Source organism: Solanum tuberosum, unplaced genomic scaffold, assembly GCF_000226075.1.
Source record: "Solanum tuberosum cultivar DM 1-3 516 R44 unplaced genomic scaffold, SolTub_3.0 scf00027, whole genome shotgun sequence".
In the NCBI taxonomy this organism is placed as follows: domain Eukaryota; kingdom Viridiplantae; phylum Streptophyta; class Magnoliopsida; order Solanales; family Solanaceae; genus Solanum; species Solanum tuberosum.
The window spans coordinates 2,774,187-2,788,245 of NW_006238953.1; the positions used below are offsets into that span (position 1 = coordinate 2,774,187).

The window sequence follows — 14,059 nt, forward strand, 5'->3', positions numbered from 1 at the left end:
TTTTTTTTTATGTGAAAGGGGTGTGATTCCCTTATTTTTTAAAATGTGATAGGGGTGTGATTCCTCGTCTTTCTATGAATATGTGATTTCGAATGCAAAAGAGGCATAAGTCCTCTTTTTATTATGAATGTGTGATTTTCTTATTGTTAAATGTGTATGTGAAAGGGGTGTGATTCCCTTATTTTTTTAAATGTGAAAGGGGTGTGATTCCTCTATTTTAGTTAGATTTGCAAGGATTGTGATTCCTCTATTTTATTTGAACTTGCAAGGGTGTGATTCCCTTATTTTTTATTGTGAAAGATATGCGATTCTCTTATTTTATTTTAAATTTGCTAGTTAAATTTGTGACTAAGTTGAACAGCATTGGTGAAGAATTTTTGAATGGATGTTTAGTTTGTAAGATAGAGCGGAAGATATTTGAAAATGTAAGTAATGATGCTATTATAGATCGTTTTCAAACTATGAAATCTCGTCGAGTACAATTGTAAACTGATGATATTTTTTGTGGTAATGTAATTTTTATGTATTGCTCGCTTAGTTATTGTTATTATAATTTTTTTGATATTATCTTTAAAGCAATGATGCACCCGTTTTCTTAAAATCCTGGATTCGCCTCTGTATAACATATTAGTCTATTGTGGTGTGTTAGTTAAGAGTGGCTAAAGGCCTTAAGATTTTTGTGGCCGAGGGATCAAATCCCATCCCCCTTGGAGGAAAGGTTTATTTTTTCTTATTTTTACTTCTTCTTAGTTCTTAGCAGTTCTAATTTTTTATTTATTTATTTTTAAAAGCAAAATATACCTATGAATAACATTTTCGTTTATGAACTATATTGCAAATGAATTTTATAATAATATCGCATCAAGTTTATGCTATGTAACTAGTAATAACTTTACGTTAAAAAAATAATAAGCACCCACTATTGTAAAATCCTGGATTTTACAACCTAATAACATCATTATATGTATAGAAACTCTCAAAATCTTCAATTCTCATTCTTCCAAAGATAGAGAACTCCAAGAAAGGATTTCTCCAATTTCTCAAAATCTAAAGGCGTAAAGTTCAAGATTCTCTTCAATAATCCTAAGGTTTTCAATCCAAGATTCTTGTCCACTTTTCATCTCCAAGAAACCGCAAGAAAGACAAATACTAGAGTTTCAAGTCTTCCAAAATCAAGTTTTTCTTCAAACTTTTTCAAGAACTTTATTCTTTCAAGTATGTAACGCTATTCATAGTGTTGGACTAGTTCATCCTCACGCTCTACATCTCAATTCAGTTAGTAGCAAGTTGAATCTAGGGTTTTGTTCTCAATTTATGAAGTTCTTGCTGGAGTAATCTTAATTTCAGGATTACTGCACTAAGTGACCAGCTGCCTCATTTAAATTTATTAACTTTAGGAATACTAACTTTATGAATATTACACTACAATATGTAATATAAGTTTGATGACTTGTTTGAATCATTTCTATGTCACATGTTTTATATGTTTTTAGTTGTTTGAAATTGATTATCCTACTATCTAATTATTATTTTCTTTCTTATCTTTATTTACATGTACACACATGGGAGTTGAAAAGTCTTATTTTGAGACTCGACGTCGCCGCAAGACTTGAAACGAGCATTACGTCTTCATCTATGTCTCATTCTCTAGAATCTCTATCTGAGCAAAAAAGAAGTTGGAGGGAAAGAGGAAATCTTGAGCTCTACATCCGTTTCTTTCTTCGTTTCTCTCATGACGGGCTGCTATATATATTTTTATCTTGTGATTTAGCTAACTTGTTCTCTCCTTTCTCCTTTCTCCTTTCTCCTTTTTGTGATTACTAATCTAATTATTTAAAACAATTAGTTGTAGCAAATTTGGATCTCTATTTGAATACTTTGTTACCCAATCACATCTAGTTTAATAACTTTGAATGAAAAATACCAGCTTGTTCTCTAGAGTCATGTTTAATACTAAAAGGAAAAGAAAAGATTTTAATTACCTACGATCTTTTTTTTAACTACTCATGAGTGTAAAACTGATCAAAGATGCTTATATTAACTTTGATCGTAGACTCACACTTTTTCCTAAATAGATCGATACACTTCAAATATTAGCTACAGTTGTTTAGCCTCACAATTTTATTTAATATCAAAAACATTTGTGAATATAAGTTGGTTTCTACCAGGCAAAATGAGTATTTTTCATCTCATGAGACCATTTTTCAATTTTCAAATATAAGATAACTTTCATATCTATTATTACTTTCGTATTTCCAAAAATCTATATTTTATCTTTACATTAGCCTAATTAATTAATTTAAGTTTGGCTGATTAACCATTTTTAATCGATCTTAAAGGATGTCTTACCCCTTCCCTTTAGATTAGTTGAACTCTTACCTAGAATCTCATATTGAGTAAGACCTTCAAATGGAGTTAACTTTAGACAATCCTTTAATCAATTTTAGGTGCCCTAATTCACCGTGATAATTAGGTGACGACTCCTTGACTTAGTTAATTAATTTAGAAATCAGCAAAATATTGTACACTATTTTGACCCGGTTAAAATGAGGTATAACAATATGATATGTTATGCCAAGGGTTAGCTTGGTGCCACTAGTGGTTTTGAGTACCGCGTCTTGGTTGGGGTGTAGACTCGGATTGTGACAGTTTGGGGTTAATGTCTAAGTATGGATTGAATTTTCCATTAGCTAAGATATTAAGGGGTCGTTTGGTGTTAACACCAAATAGTCCTAGGATTAAATTATAGTGTCACTTAATTTGTTGTTTGGTTGGCAAATCTGGGATAATTTATCTCGGGATTAATAATTAATACTGGGATAAGTTATCACTCCCCTTGAGTGGTATAGTAATCTCGGGGTAACTTATCTTGGGATAAAATAGGTAATGACAAAGATATCCCTTTAAATCCTTTTAATACATTACTTTTCACATTCATGAAGGGCATTTTTATAAACAAATAAGCTGCTCTTAAAATTTATGCAATGCATATTATTTAGAATACAACAAATCAAACACTCAATAAGAAATAATTTCAACATAACTTATCCATCATAACTAATTCCAACTTAACTTATCTCATCATAATTAATTCCATCATAACTTGTATTCAAACGAAAAGACTCCTCAGGGCTTTCTGAAAATGAACTCAGGTGAGTAGAACTCCCGATATCAAACTTGGCATAAAAAGGTCATTTAGAATGTCAAGGTTCGATGGTGTATTGTAAACTTTGGGGAAGAATTATGAGTCGTTATTTCCGTGCAAGACATTATAGCAGGCTGGAGGCTGCTATAATGGGTCCGTCACGATTTAATACAAAAAAGTCTCAAAACCACCCCATTATTCAACAATTTCGTTCTTGGAAAAAGAAAGAGCATCATTCTTTATGGTGACTCTACGCACAACAATTTTTATTTTTGTTTAAAATAATCGATGAATTTCCATATATATTTTGTTGAGATTAATTAGTTTTAGTCTTAATTAATTATGTGAAATTGATGTATGCAATTAGTTAGAATAATGACTGAACAAATTAGTTAGAAGAGTCTGTTAGTTAGTTAAATTTTTGTCATTACATACACATGTATATATACAGGACAAAGGAAGAAATGAAAGTTAGTTTTTTTCTCTTTTCCAAAAATTACGATTCATTCATCTTCTTCACATGCTCTCTTCAGTTCACTTGTAGAAACTCCATTAATGGAGTCTTCAATTGATCACACTCAATCTTAACATGGTATCAGAGCAAAGGCTCTCCTTTCTACTTCAAATTCCACTGGATTAGTACTTTCTCTAGTCGATCACATCATCTCTCGATCGGAAGTTCACAATTCTCGATTCTTTTCTTCAAATTCTTCTGCTCTTCATTTTCAACTTCCATTTCTTCCTTTGTCCTGTATATTTACATGTGTATGTAAAGACAAAAGTCTATCTAACAAACAAACTCTTCTCACTAATTTGTTCAGTCATTATTCTAACTAACTGCATATATCAATTTCACATAATTAATTAAGACTAAAACTAATTAATCTCAATACTTCTATTTCTTCCTTTGTCCTGTATATATACATGTGTACGTAAAGACAAAAGTCTAACTAACTAACAGACTCTTCTAACTAATTTGTTCAGTCATTATTCTAACTAACTGCATACATCAATTTCACATAATTAATTAAGACTACAACTAAATAATCGCAACACCCCCCCCCCCCCCTTAAGTTGGAAGGGAGATACTTCCATACAACTTGTGCAAAATAGCTGAATGTTTAGGACCAGTGAGACTTTTGGTTAAGACGTCAGCTAATTGTTCATCAGATGGAATGTGATGAAGAGTCACAAGTCCCTCTGAAAGCTTATCTCAAACAAAATGACAATCCACCTATATATGTTTAGTTCTCTCATGAAATACGGGGTTCTTGGATTTCATCAAGTATCTCAGGACATGAAAAATAGCAACCCAGTCTGAATCACAATAGGCAGTGATGGCATAGTCAGGTTCTTTGGACAAATAAATTCCTAGTGTAGGATCATTCATCAAGTATCTCAGGACATGAAAAATAGCTCTTAGATGAGGTTCTCTTGGTGTATGTAAGAATTGACTGTGGTGTTGCACACTGAATACAATATCTAGTCTGGTATTTGTGAGAAAATTCAACTTCCCTACCAACCTCCTATAGTATGTTGGGTCTTGCAATACAGTCCCTTCTTGTGACTTCAATTTTTCAACAGCATCAAGGGGAGAAGATGTTGGACTATAATGGAGACAATCAAATTCCTTGATTAAGTCTGTAGTGAACTTTCTTTGTGTAATGAGCACAGCATTCTGTTTGTAGAGAATTTCCAAGCCCAAAAAATAGTGTAGTTTTCCTAAATCCTTAATTTTGAACTGGTCATTTAGAAAGGATTTCAGAGATGTGATTTCAGCTAAGTTAGTTCCTGTTAGTATTATATCATCAACATCTACTGCTACAAAAAACTACAGATAAACTGTCCTTTTTGTAGAACAAAGAATAGTCACTGGTGGAATGTGAATATCCTCTTGAGTATAGTGCTTCTGCCAGTTTCTCATTCCATTGCCTGTTGGTCTGTTTCAATCTATATAAAGACTTGTTTAACTTGTAAACAAGTCCCTTTTCATTAACTTGAAGTCCTTTTGGGAGATCCATATAAGCTTCGTCATTTACGTCTCCATGCAAAAATGCATTGTTCACATCTAGTTGGTATAGGTCCTTGCCCTTCTTGACTGTTAAACTGATCAAAGTTCTCACAGTAGTCATCTTAACTACTGGGGAAAATGTTTCAGTATAGAAATCCCAGCCTGCTGAGTATATCCATTCACCATAAGTCTAGCTTTGAACCTCTCAACTGTTCCATCAGCCTTGTGCTTGATTTTGTAGACCCATTTGCAGCCAATTGCCGTCTTACATGCAGGTAGATGAACTAAATCCCAGGTATTGTTAGCATGTAAGGCTTCAAACTCAAGAGTCCTTGTTGACTGCCAATCAGAGTTCATGACTGCCTCCTCATATGAGTTTGGCTCATTGTCATGACTGATGTTCCTAACTAGCTGCTGACTTTTTGGATTAAAACTAGTGAGTGAGACATGTTGTTGGGCAGTGGTATCATGGTGGTGCTATGGGGATTGAGGTTGTTGGTTAGGTAATGTGTATTGTATTCATGAAAGTATCTTGGCACAGAATGAATTCTACTTGTCCTTCTAGGTTCAGGTGAAAGATGTGAATGGAAAGGGGTAGTTGTGACAGGTTGAGTTGAACAAGGGGTTTCTGAATGAGGTGAGGCATTGGTTGGTCCTGGTGAACATGGGGTTGAAATGGTCTCATCAAACAAGTTTCTTGTGGTATATTGTATGTTGGCTACATCAACATTGTTGTTTGCGACATTTGTTGGGATGCTTTCATTTAAATCATGGGTATTATTCAAAGTGTTGCTTGAGGAATGAAACAAATTATTGTTATAATTGAGATGTCTCAGTACAGAACTAAACTTGGAATCAGGAAAAGTAAAAACAAAAGGAAAAACATTTTCATGAAACAATACATCCCTTGAAACATGTATCTGCTTGGTGGCCAGATTTAGTACTTTGTAGCCTTTTGTGTTGAAAGGATATCCAATGAAAACACATCATCAACATCTACTGCTACAAAAAACTACAGATAAACTGTCCTTTTTGTAGAACAAAGAATAGTCACTGGTGGAATGTGAATATCCTCTTGAGTATAGTGCTTCTGCCAGTTTCTCATTCCATTGCCTGTTGGTCTGTTTCAATCTATATAAAGACTTGTTTAACTTGTAAACAAGTCCCTTTTCATTAACTTGAAGTCCTTTTGGGAGATCCATATAAGCTTCGTCATTTACGTCTCCATGCAAAAATGCATTGTTCACATCTAGTTGGTATAGGTCCTTGCCCTTCTTGACTGTTAAACTGATCAAAGTTCTCACAGTAGTCATCTTAACTACTGGGGAAAATGTTTCAGTATAGAAATCCCAGCCTGCTGAGTATATCCATTCACCATAAGTCTAGCTTTGAACCTCTCAACTGTTCCATCAGCCTTGTGCTTGATTTTGTAGACCCATTTGCAGCCAATTGCCGTCTTACATGCAGGTAGATGAACTAAATCCCAGGTATTGTTAGCATGTAAGGCTTCAAACTCAAGAGTCCTTGTTGACTGCCAATCAGAGTTCATGACTGCCTCCTCATATGAGTTTGGCTCATTGTCATGACTGATGTTCCTAACTAGCTGCTGACTTTTTGGATTAAAACTAGTGAGTGAGACATGTTGTTGGGCAGTGGTATCATGGTGGTGCTATGGGGATTGAGGTTGTTGGTTAGGTAATGTGTATTGTATTCATGAAAGTATCTTGGCACAGAATGAATTCTACTTGTCCTTCTAGGTTCAGGTGAAAGATGTGAATGGAAAGGGGTAGTTGTGACAGGTTGAGTTGAACAAGGGGTTTCTGAATGAGGTGAGGCATTGGTTGGTCCTGGTGAACATGGGGTTGAAATGGTCTCATCAAACAAGTTTCTTGTGGTATATTGTATGTTGGCTACATCAACATTGTTGTTTGCGACATTTGTTGGGATGCTTTCATTTAAATCATGGGTATTATTCAAAGTGTTGCTTGAGGAATGAAACAAATTATTGTTATAATTGAGATGTCTCAGTACAGAACTAAACTTGGAATCAGGAAAAGTAAAAACAAAAGGAAAAACATTTTCATGAAACAATACATCCCTTGAAACATGTATCTGCTTGGTGGCCAGATTTAGTACTTTGTAGCCTTTTGTGTTGAAAGGATATCCAATGAAAACACATGGAGTGGCTCGTGGTTCAAATTTATCCTTGTGATGTTTGAGGGTGCTTGGAAAACAAAGACATCCAAAAGATCTTAGAAGTGAATATGTAGGTTGTTTCTGGTATAGGATTTGAAAAGGAGTTTTGTTTTGGATGGCTGAAGAAGGCAGTCTATTAATTATATAAGTTGCAATTAAAATGCATTCTCCCCAATATCTCATGGGAAGTTTTGAATGATACAAAAGGCTTCTTAAAACTTCAAGTAGGTATTTGTGTTTTCTTTCTACCACACCATTTTGTTGTGGTGTGTAGGGATAAGTTCTTTGATGTATGATCCTTTTGGATTGCAAAAACATAGTGGTTTCTTTGTTGACAAACTCAAGACCATTGTCAGTTCTAATTGCCTTAATTTTGGTGTTAAACTGATTTTCTACCAAGGATGTAAATGCCTTTATGGACTGTAAAGCATTACTTTTGCAACTGATCGATTGAGTCCAAGTTGACCTGCTACAATCATCAACTATTGTGATGAAGTATTTATAGTTGTCATGGGTTGGTGTATGGTATGGCCCCCATAAATCTATGTGGAGGAGGTCAAAGGTTTTGGTTGAAAAAGTGGTGGTGTTGGATAGGAATGACAATCTTACATGTCTGGCCATAGGACAAATAGTACACAAGAAGGGTTGTTTTGGTGAAAACTTTACAGGTATGGTATGGATGCCTTTCATCTTAACAAAAGGAACATGTCCTAGCCTGGTGTGCCACAAGTAATCGATACCATCTTCATGGGATGTACACAAAGAAAAAGAATTACATGGTGCAGAAATGACAGGGGAATTTGTATTACAACAGACTTTTTTATTACTTGGATGGACACATTTTACAGAAGGAGCAGAAAGATGTAATTCTTATTTATTCAGAGGCTGCATATGACAACAACTAGAAGACACTTATGAAACAGTAGAGCAAAAAAAAGGATCATCTTTGTGACATTTTGAACACAGGAAATAAAGACCATTCCTTGCTTTACCAATCACCAGAGGGCTCTTCAGTGAAGGGCCCTGCATAAAACATTAAACAACATTGAAACTGACTGTATTTTTGAGATGAGAAGCTAAACAATGTACTGAGATAAGATTGAATTTAAAAGTGGGTATAAACAATACTTTGAATAGAGTCGGTGTTGAATTCAAATGTGCATCTCCAATTTCTGTCACTTTCACTCTATAGCCATTTGATAATGTAATTAGGAAAGGGTAAGGTAGAGGTCTGGTGTTTGTGAGCAATGTTTTATTAAAAGTCATGTGGTTTAAGGCCCAGAGTCTATATTCTAGGATTCAACACTAAGTTTGGAACAACTACATGAGAGATTACCAATTTCATTAATAAAGGAGTGATAAGCCATGATACCTGCAAAGTTCACAGCTCCATCCATAATATTTCCCACAGATTCCTTAGTGCTCCCATTTGTTCCTTATATCTGAGTATTCTCGAGCAGTTTCACCAGGTGATCATACTGGTATTGAGTCAACCCTTGAGTTCATTGGCTTGGATCAGTCTACATCTCACAGTTCGAGTGTGCAATAGCTGCTGATCCTGAGTTCCTGCCCTTAGTGAACTTGAAGTTTGGTGGAAAACCATGTTTTCTATAGCATTTTGCTTCTATATGACCAATTTTCTTACAATAGTCACAAAACAAGTTGGTTTTGTTAACATCCGGAATTGGATAGGTGTTGTTCCTGTTGTAGTTTTGAAATTGGTTTGTGTGTCTATTTTGGGAGTAGTTTGTCTTGAAATTGTTACTCCCAAAAGCAGCGACAAGAGATGTGGAAGCATTGAAAGAGGTTGAAGCCAAACTCATACGAGTGGATGGCTTGACCTCTCTTTGTTTTTCCTCTTGAACTAGAATGGAGAAAGCATGTGCCATATATGGTAGTGGATTCATCATTAGAATGTTGCCTCGCATCACAGTGTACACCTCGTTTAGTCCCATTAGGAATTGAATGAGCCTACGATCTTTCTCTGCCTTGTGCATTTTAATCTTACCACCACAGTTGCACAGACAAGTACACTGAGTGTTAGCATCCAGAGTAGAGAGTTCTTCCCAAAGTTGTTTGAGTCTGGTGTAGTATCCTGTGATATCCAAATTTCCTTGCACGAGGTCATTTATCTCTTGTTGAAGCTGAAATAGCTTTGCACCATTTGTTTGGTCGTATCGATCGGCTAATTCCTCCCACAATTCCTTCGCATTGTTAACATACTGCAAGCTATCAGCTAAGTCCTTTGACAATGAATTGAGTATCCATGAAGTCACCATATCATCGCAGCGTTCCCATTGGGCAAATGTGGATGAATTTGGATCTGGTTTTTGAACTTTTCTGTTGATGAATCCCACTTTATTTTTTACAGAGAGGGCTCGAAGGACACTACACCTCCAGGATCTATATCCTGTTCCATTAAAAGGTACCAGAGTGATTGTAGATCCGACATTCTCCGATGGATGAATGTATAAGAGGTCACTGAAATCAATGGCTTGTGGAGCCTGAATTAGAACTGGAATTTGATTTGTAGTTTGATCCATGAGATTGACAAAGGATTAACAGATATGGCCAAATGAAAAGGATTGGTAAAGCAAGGAATGGTCTTTATTTCCTGTGTTCAAAATGTCACAAAGATGATCTTTCTTTTTGCTCTACTGTTTCATGTGTGTCTTCTAGTTGTTGTCATAAACAAGCATTACATCTTTCTGCTCCTTCTGAAAAATATGTCCATCCAAGTAATAAAAATGTCTGTTGTAATACAAATTCCACTGTCATTTCTGCACCATGTAATTCTTTTTCTTTGTGTACATCCCATGAAGATAGTATTGATTACTTGTGTTATCGATGACCTGTAAAGTTCTCACCAAAACAACTTTCTTGTGTACTATTTGTCCTATGGCCAGACAGGCAAGATTGTCATTCCCATCCAACACCACCAATTTTTCAACGAAAACCTTTGACCTCCTCCACATAGATTTATGGGGGCCATACCATACACCAACCCATGACAACTATAAATACTTCATCACAATAGTTGATGATTGTAGCAGGTCAACTTGGACTCAATCTATCAGTTGCAAAAGTAATGCTTTACAGTCCATAAAGGCATTTACATCCTTGGTAGAAAATCAGTTTAACACCAAAATTAAGGCAATTAGAACTGACAATGGTCTTGAGTTTGTCAACAAAGAAACCACTATGTTTTTGCAATCCAAAAGGATCATACATCAAAGAACTTATCCCTACACACCACAACAAAATGGTGTGGTAGAAAGAAAACACAAATACCTACTTGAAGTTGCAAGAAGCCTTTTGTATCATTCAAAACTTCCCATGAGATATTGGGGAGAATGCATTTTAATTGCAACTTATATAATTAATAGACTGCCTTCTTCAGCCATCCAAAACAAAACTCCTTTTCAAATCCTATACCAGAAACAACCTACATATTCACTTCTAAGATCTTTTGGATGTCTTTGTTTTCCAAGCACCCTCAAACATCACAAGGATAAATTTGAACCACGAGCCACTCCCCATGTTTTCATTGGATATCCTTTCAACACAAAAGGTTACAAAGTACTAGACCTGACCACCAAACAGATACATGTTTCAAGGGATGTATTGTTTCATGAAAATGTTTTTCCTTTTGTTTTTACTTTTCCTGATTCCAAGTTTAGTTCTGTACTGAGACATCTCAATTATAACAATAATTTGTTTCATTCCTCAAGCAACACTTTGAATAATACCCATGATTTAAATGAAAGCATCCCAACAAATGTCGCAAACAACAATGTTGATGTAGCCAACATACAACATACCACAAGAAACTTATTTGATGAGACCATTTCAGCACTATGTTCACCAGGACCAACCAATGCCTCACCTCATTCAGAAACCCCTTGTTCAACTCAACCTGTCACAACTACCCCTTTCCATTCACATCTTCCACCTGAACCTAGAAGGACAAGTAGAATTCATTTTGTGCCAAGATACCTTCATGAATACAAATAGACCTTACCTAACCTACAACCTCAATCCACATATCACCACCATGATACCACTGCCTAACAACATGTCTCACTCACTAGTTTTAATCCAGAAAGTCAGCAGCTAGTTAGGAACATCAGTCATGACAGTGAACCAAACTCATATGAGGAGGCAGTCATGAACTCTGCTTGGCAGTCAGCAATGACTCTTGAGTTTGAAGCCTTACATGCTAACAATACCTGGGATTTAGTTTATTTATGTGCAAGTAAGAGGGCAATTGGCTGCAAATGGGTCTACAAAATCAAGAACAAGGCTGATGGAATAGTTGAGAGGTTCAAAGCTAAACTTGTGGTGAAGGGATATACTCAGCATGCTGGGATTGACTATACTGAAATATTTTCTCCAGTAGTTAAGATGACTATTGTGATAACTTTGATCAGTTTAGCAATCAAGAAGGACTGGGACTTATACCAACTAGATGTGAACAATGCATTTTTGCATGGAGACCTAAATGAAGAAGTTTATATGGATCTCCCAAAGGACTTCAAGTTAATGAAAAGGGACTTGTTTGCAAGTTAAACAAGTCTTTATATGGATTGAAACAGGCCAACAGGCAATGGTATGAGAAACTGGCCGAAGCGCTATACTCAAGAGGATATTCACATTTCACCAGTGACTATTCTTTGTCCTACAAAAGGGACAGTTCATCTGCAGGTTTTTGTAGCAGTGTATGTTGATGATATAATACTGACATGAACTAACTTAGCTGAAATCACATCTCTGAAATCCTTTCTAAATGACCAGTTCAAAATTAAGGATTTAGGAAAACTACACTATTTTTTGGGCTTGGAAATTCTCTACAAACAGGATGGTGTGCTCATTACACAAAGAAAGTTCACTACAGACTTAATCAAGGAATTTGATTGTCTCCATTATAGTCCAACATCTTCTCCCATTGATGCTGTTGAAAAATTGAAGTCACAAGAAGGGACTGTATTGCAGGACCCAACATATTATAGGAGGTTGGTAGGGAAGTTGAATTTTCTCACAAACACCAGACTAGATATTGCATTCAGTGTGCAACACCTCAGTCAATTCTTACAAACACCAAGAGAACCTCATCTGAGAGCTGCTTTTCATGTGCTGAGATACTTGATGAATGATCCTACATTAGGAATTTATTTGTCCAAAGAACCTGACTATGCCATCACTGCCTATTGTTGCCCTGATTCCAGGAGATCAGTAAGTGGATACATAATACTCATGGGGAACTGTCCTGTAAGTTGGAAATCCAAGAAGCAAACAACTGTCTCACTTTCTTCAGCAGAGGCAGAATACAGAGCAATAAGAAAAGTGGTTGGAGAGTTAGTTTGGCTCAAGCGTTTACTTCATGAGATGGGTGAAGGATCTTCCCAACCAATATCAGTCTTTTGCGATAGTCAGGCATCCATACATATTGCAAAGAACCCCGTATTTCATGAGAGAACTAAACATATAGAGGTGGATTGTCATTTTGTTCAAGATAAGCTTCAAGAGGAACTTGTGACTCTTTATCACATTCCATCGGGTGAACAATTAGCCGACGTCTTAACCAAAAGTCTCACTGGTCCTAAACATTCAGCTATTTCACACAAGTTGTCTGGACACCCCATTATTCAACAATTTCGTTCTTGGAAAAAGAAAGAGCATCATTCTTTATGGTGACTCTACGCACAACAATTTTTATTTTTGTTTAAAATAATCGATGAATTTCCATATATATTTTGTTGAGATTAATTAGTTTTAGTCTTAATTAATTATGTGAAATTGATGTATGCAGTATGTTAGAATAATGACTGAACAGATTAGTTAGAAGAGTCTGTTAGTTAGTTAGACTTTTGTCTTTACATACACATGTATATATACAGGACAAAGGAAGAAATGGAAGTCAGTTTTTTTCTCTTTTCCAAAAATTACGATTCATTCGTCTTCTTCACATGCTCTCTTCAGTTCACTTGTAGAAGCTCCATTAATGGAGTCTTCAATTGATCACACTCAATCTTAACATATTTCTTTTGATAAAATGGACAAATTAAATTCACCCTTCCTTAAGTACAACAAAGAAGTTTTTCAATTACACATTGATGGAATAAGTACTCACTCCAAGAGATTTGGAACTTGATGGATATAAGTGATTCTTGAAAGACCAAATATAACAAATAAACAGAGACAAAAATAAAAATAAAAATGAAAACTGAAGTAAGAATCTAACATACAAGTAGAACAGTTCGTTATCTAAATTATGATTTATTGATACCATTTCTGGTCAAAAAATATATTCTCATAGTTAAAAGGAGGTCCGAAGATTTAGAAGGGAGATGAGTGAAGTGTGTCTTAAAATAAAAGTAAGAGACATGGAATCATTCCAGGTTAAAATTATTTGATAGTGTTTACACCATTGATGCGTATAAGTTAAACTCAAAATAAATTTATAAAGAGCTTGCAAAATCAAATCTCGCATGAAAAAGTTATACTATATGCTCTTTTGTCTGATTTCTTTTTGCTTACATATATATATTTCTTTACCCAATATTCTCTTTCTCTTTACTCTTTTTTATATTTGCATGTACATTAAAGCATGTATTAGCTTTTTTCTGTTTTTGCTTGTGGTGGGCACGGCAATGACAATTCTGCTTTTTCTTTGTTTAATTAAGGCCGGCTGGGTTTTTTTTTTTTTT

General features: G+C 35.3%; 1 protein-coding gene across 1 annotated transcript; it reads right to left on the reverse strand.

The window, feature by feature from the left end:
- Nucleotides 1–8,872: 8,872 nt before the first annotated feature.
- On the reverse strand, nucleotides 8,873–9,895 carry LOC107059608 (uncharacterized). The gene has a single exon (XM_015306311.1). It carries the CDS (start codon nucleotides 9,893–9,895, stop codon nucleotides 8,873–8,875), a length of 1,023 nt encoding a protein of 340 aa, XP_015161797.1.
- Between the last annotated feature and the right edge of the window lie 4,164 nt (nucleotides 9,896–14,059).

Bases quoted from the DNA above. Each gene is read 5' to 3' on its own strand.
- LOC107059608 (XM_015306311.1), bottom strand. From the start codon at position 9,895: ATGGATCAAACTACAAATCAAATTCCAGTTCTAATTCAGGCTCCACAA.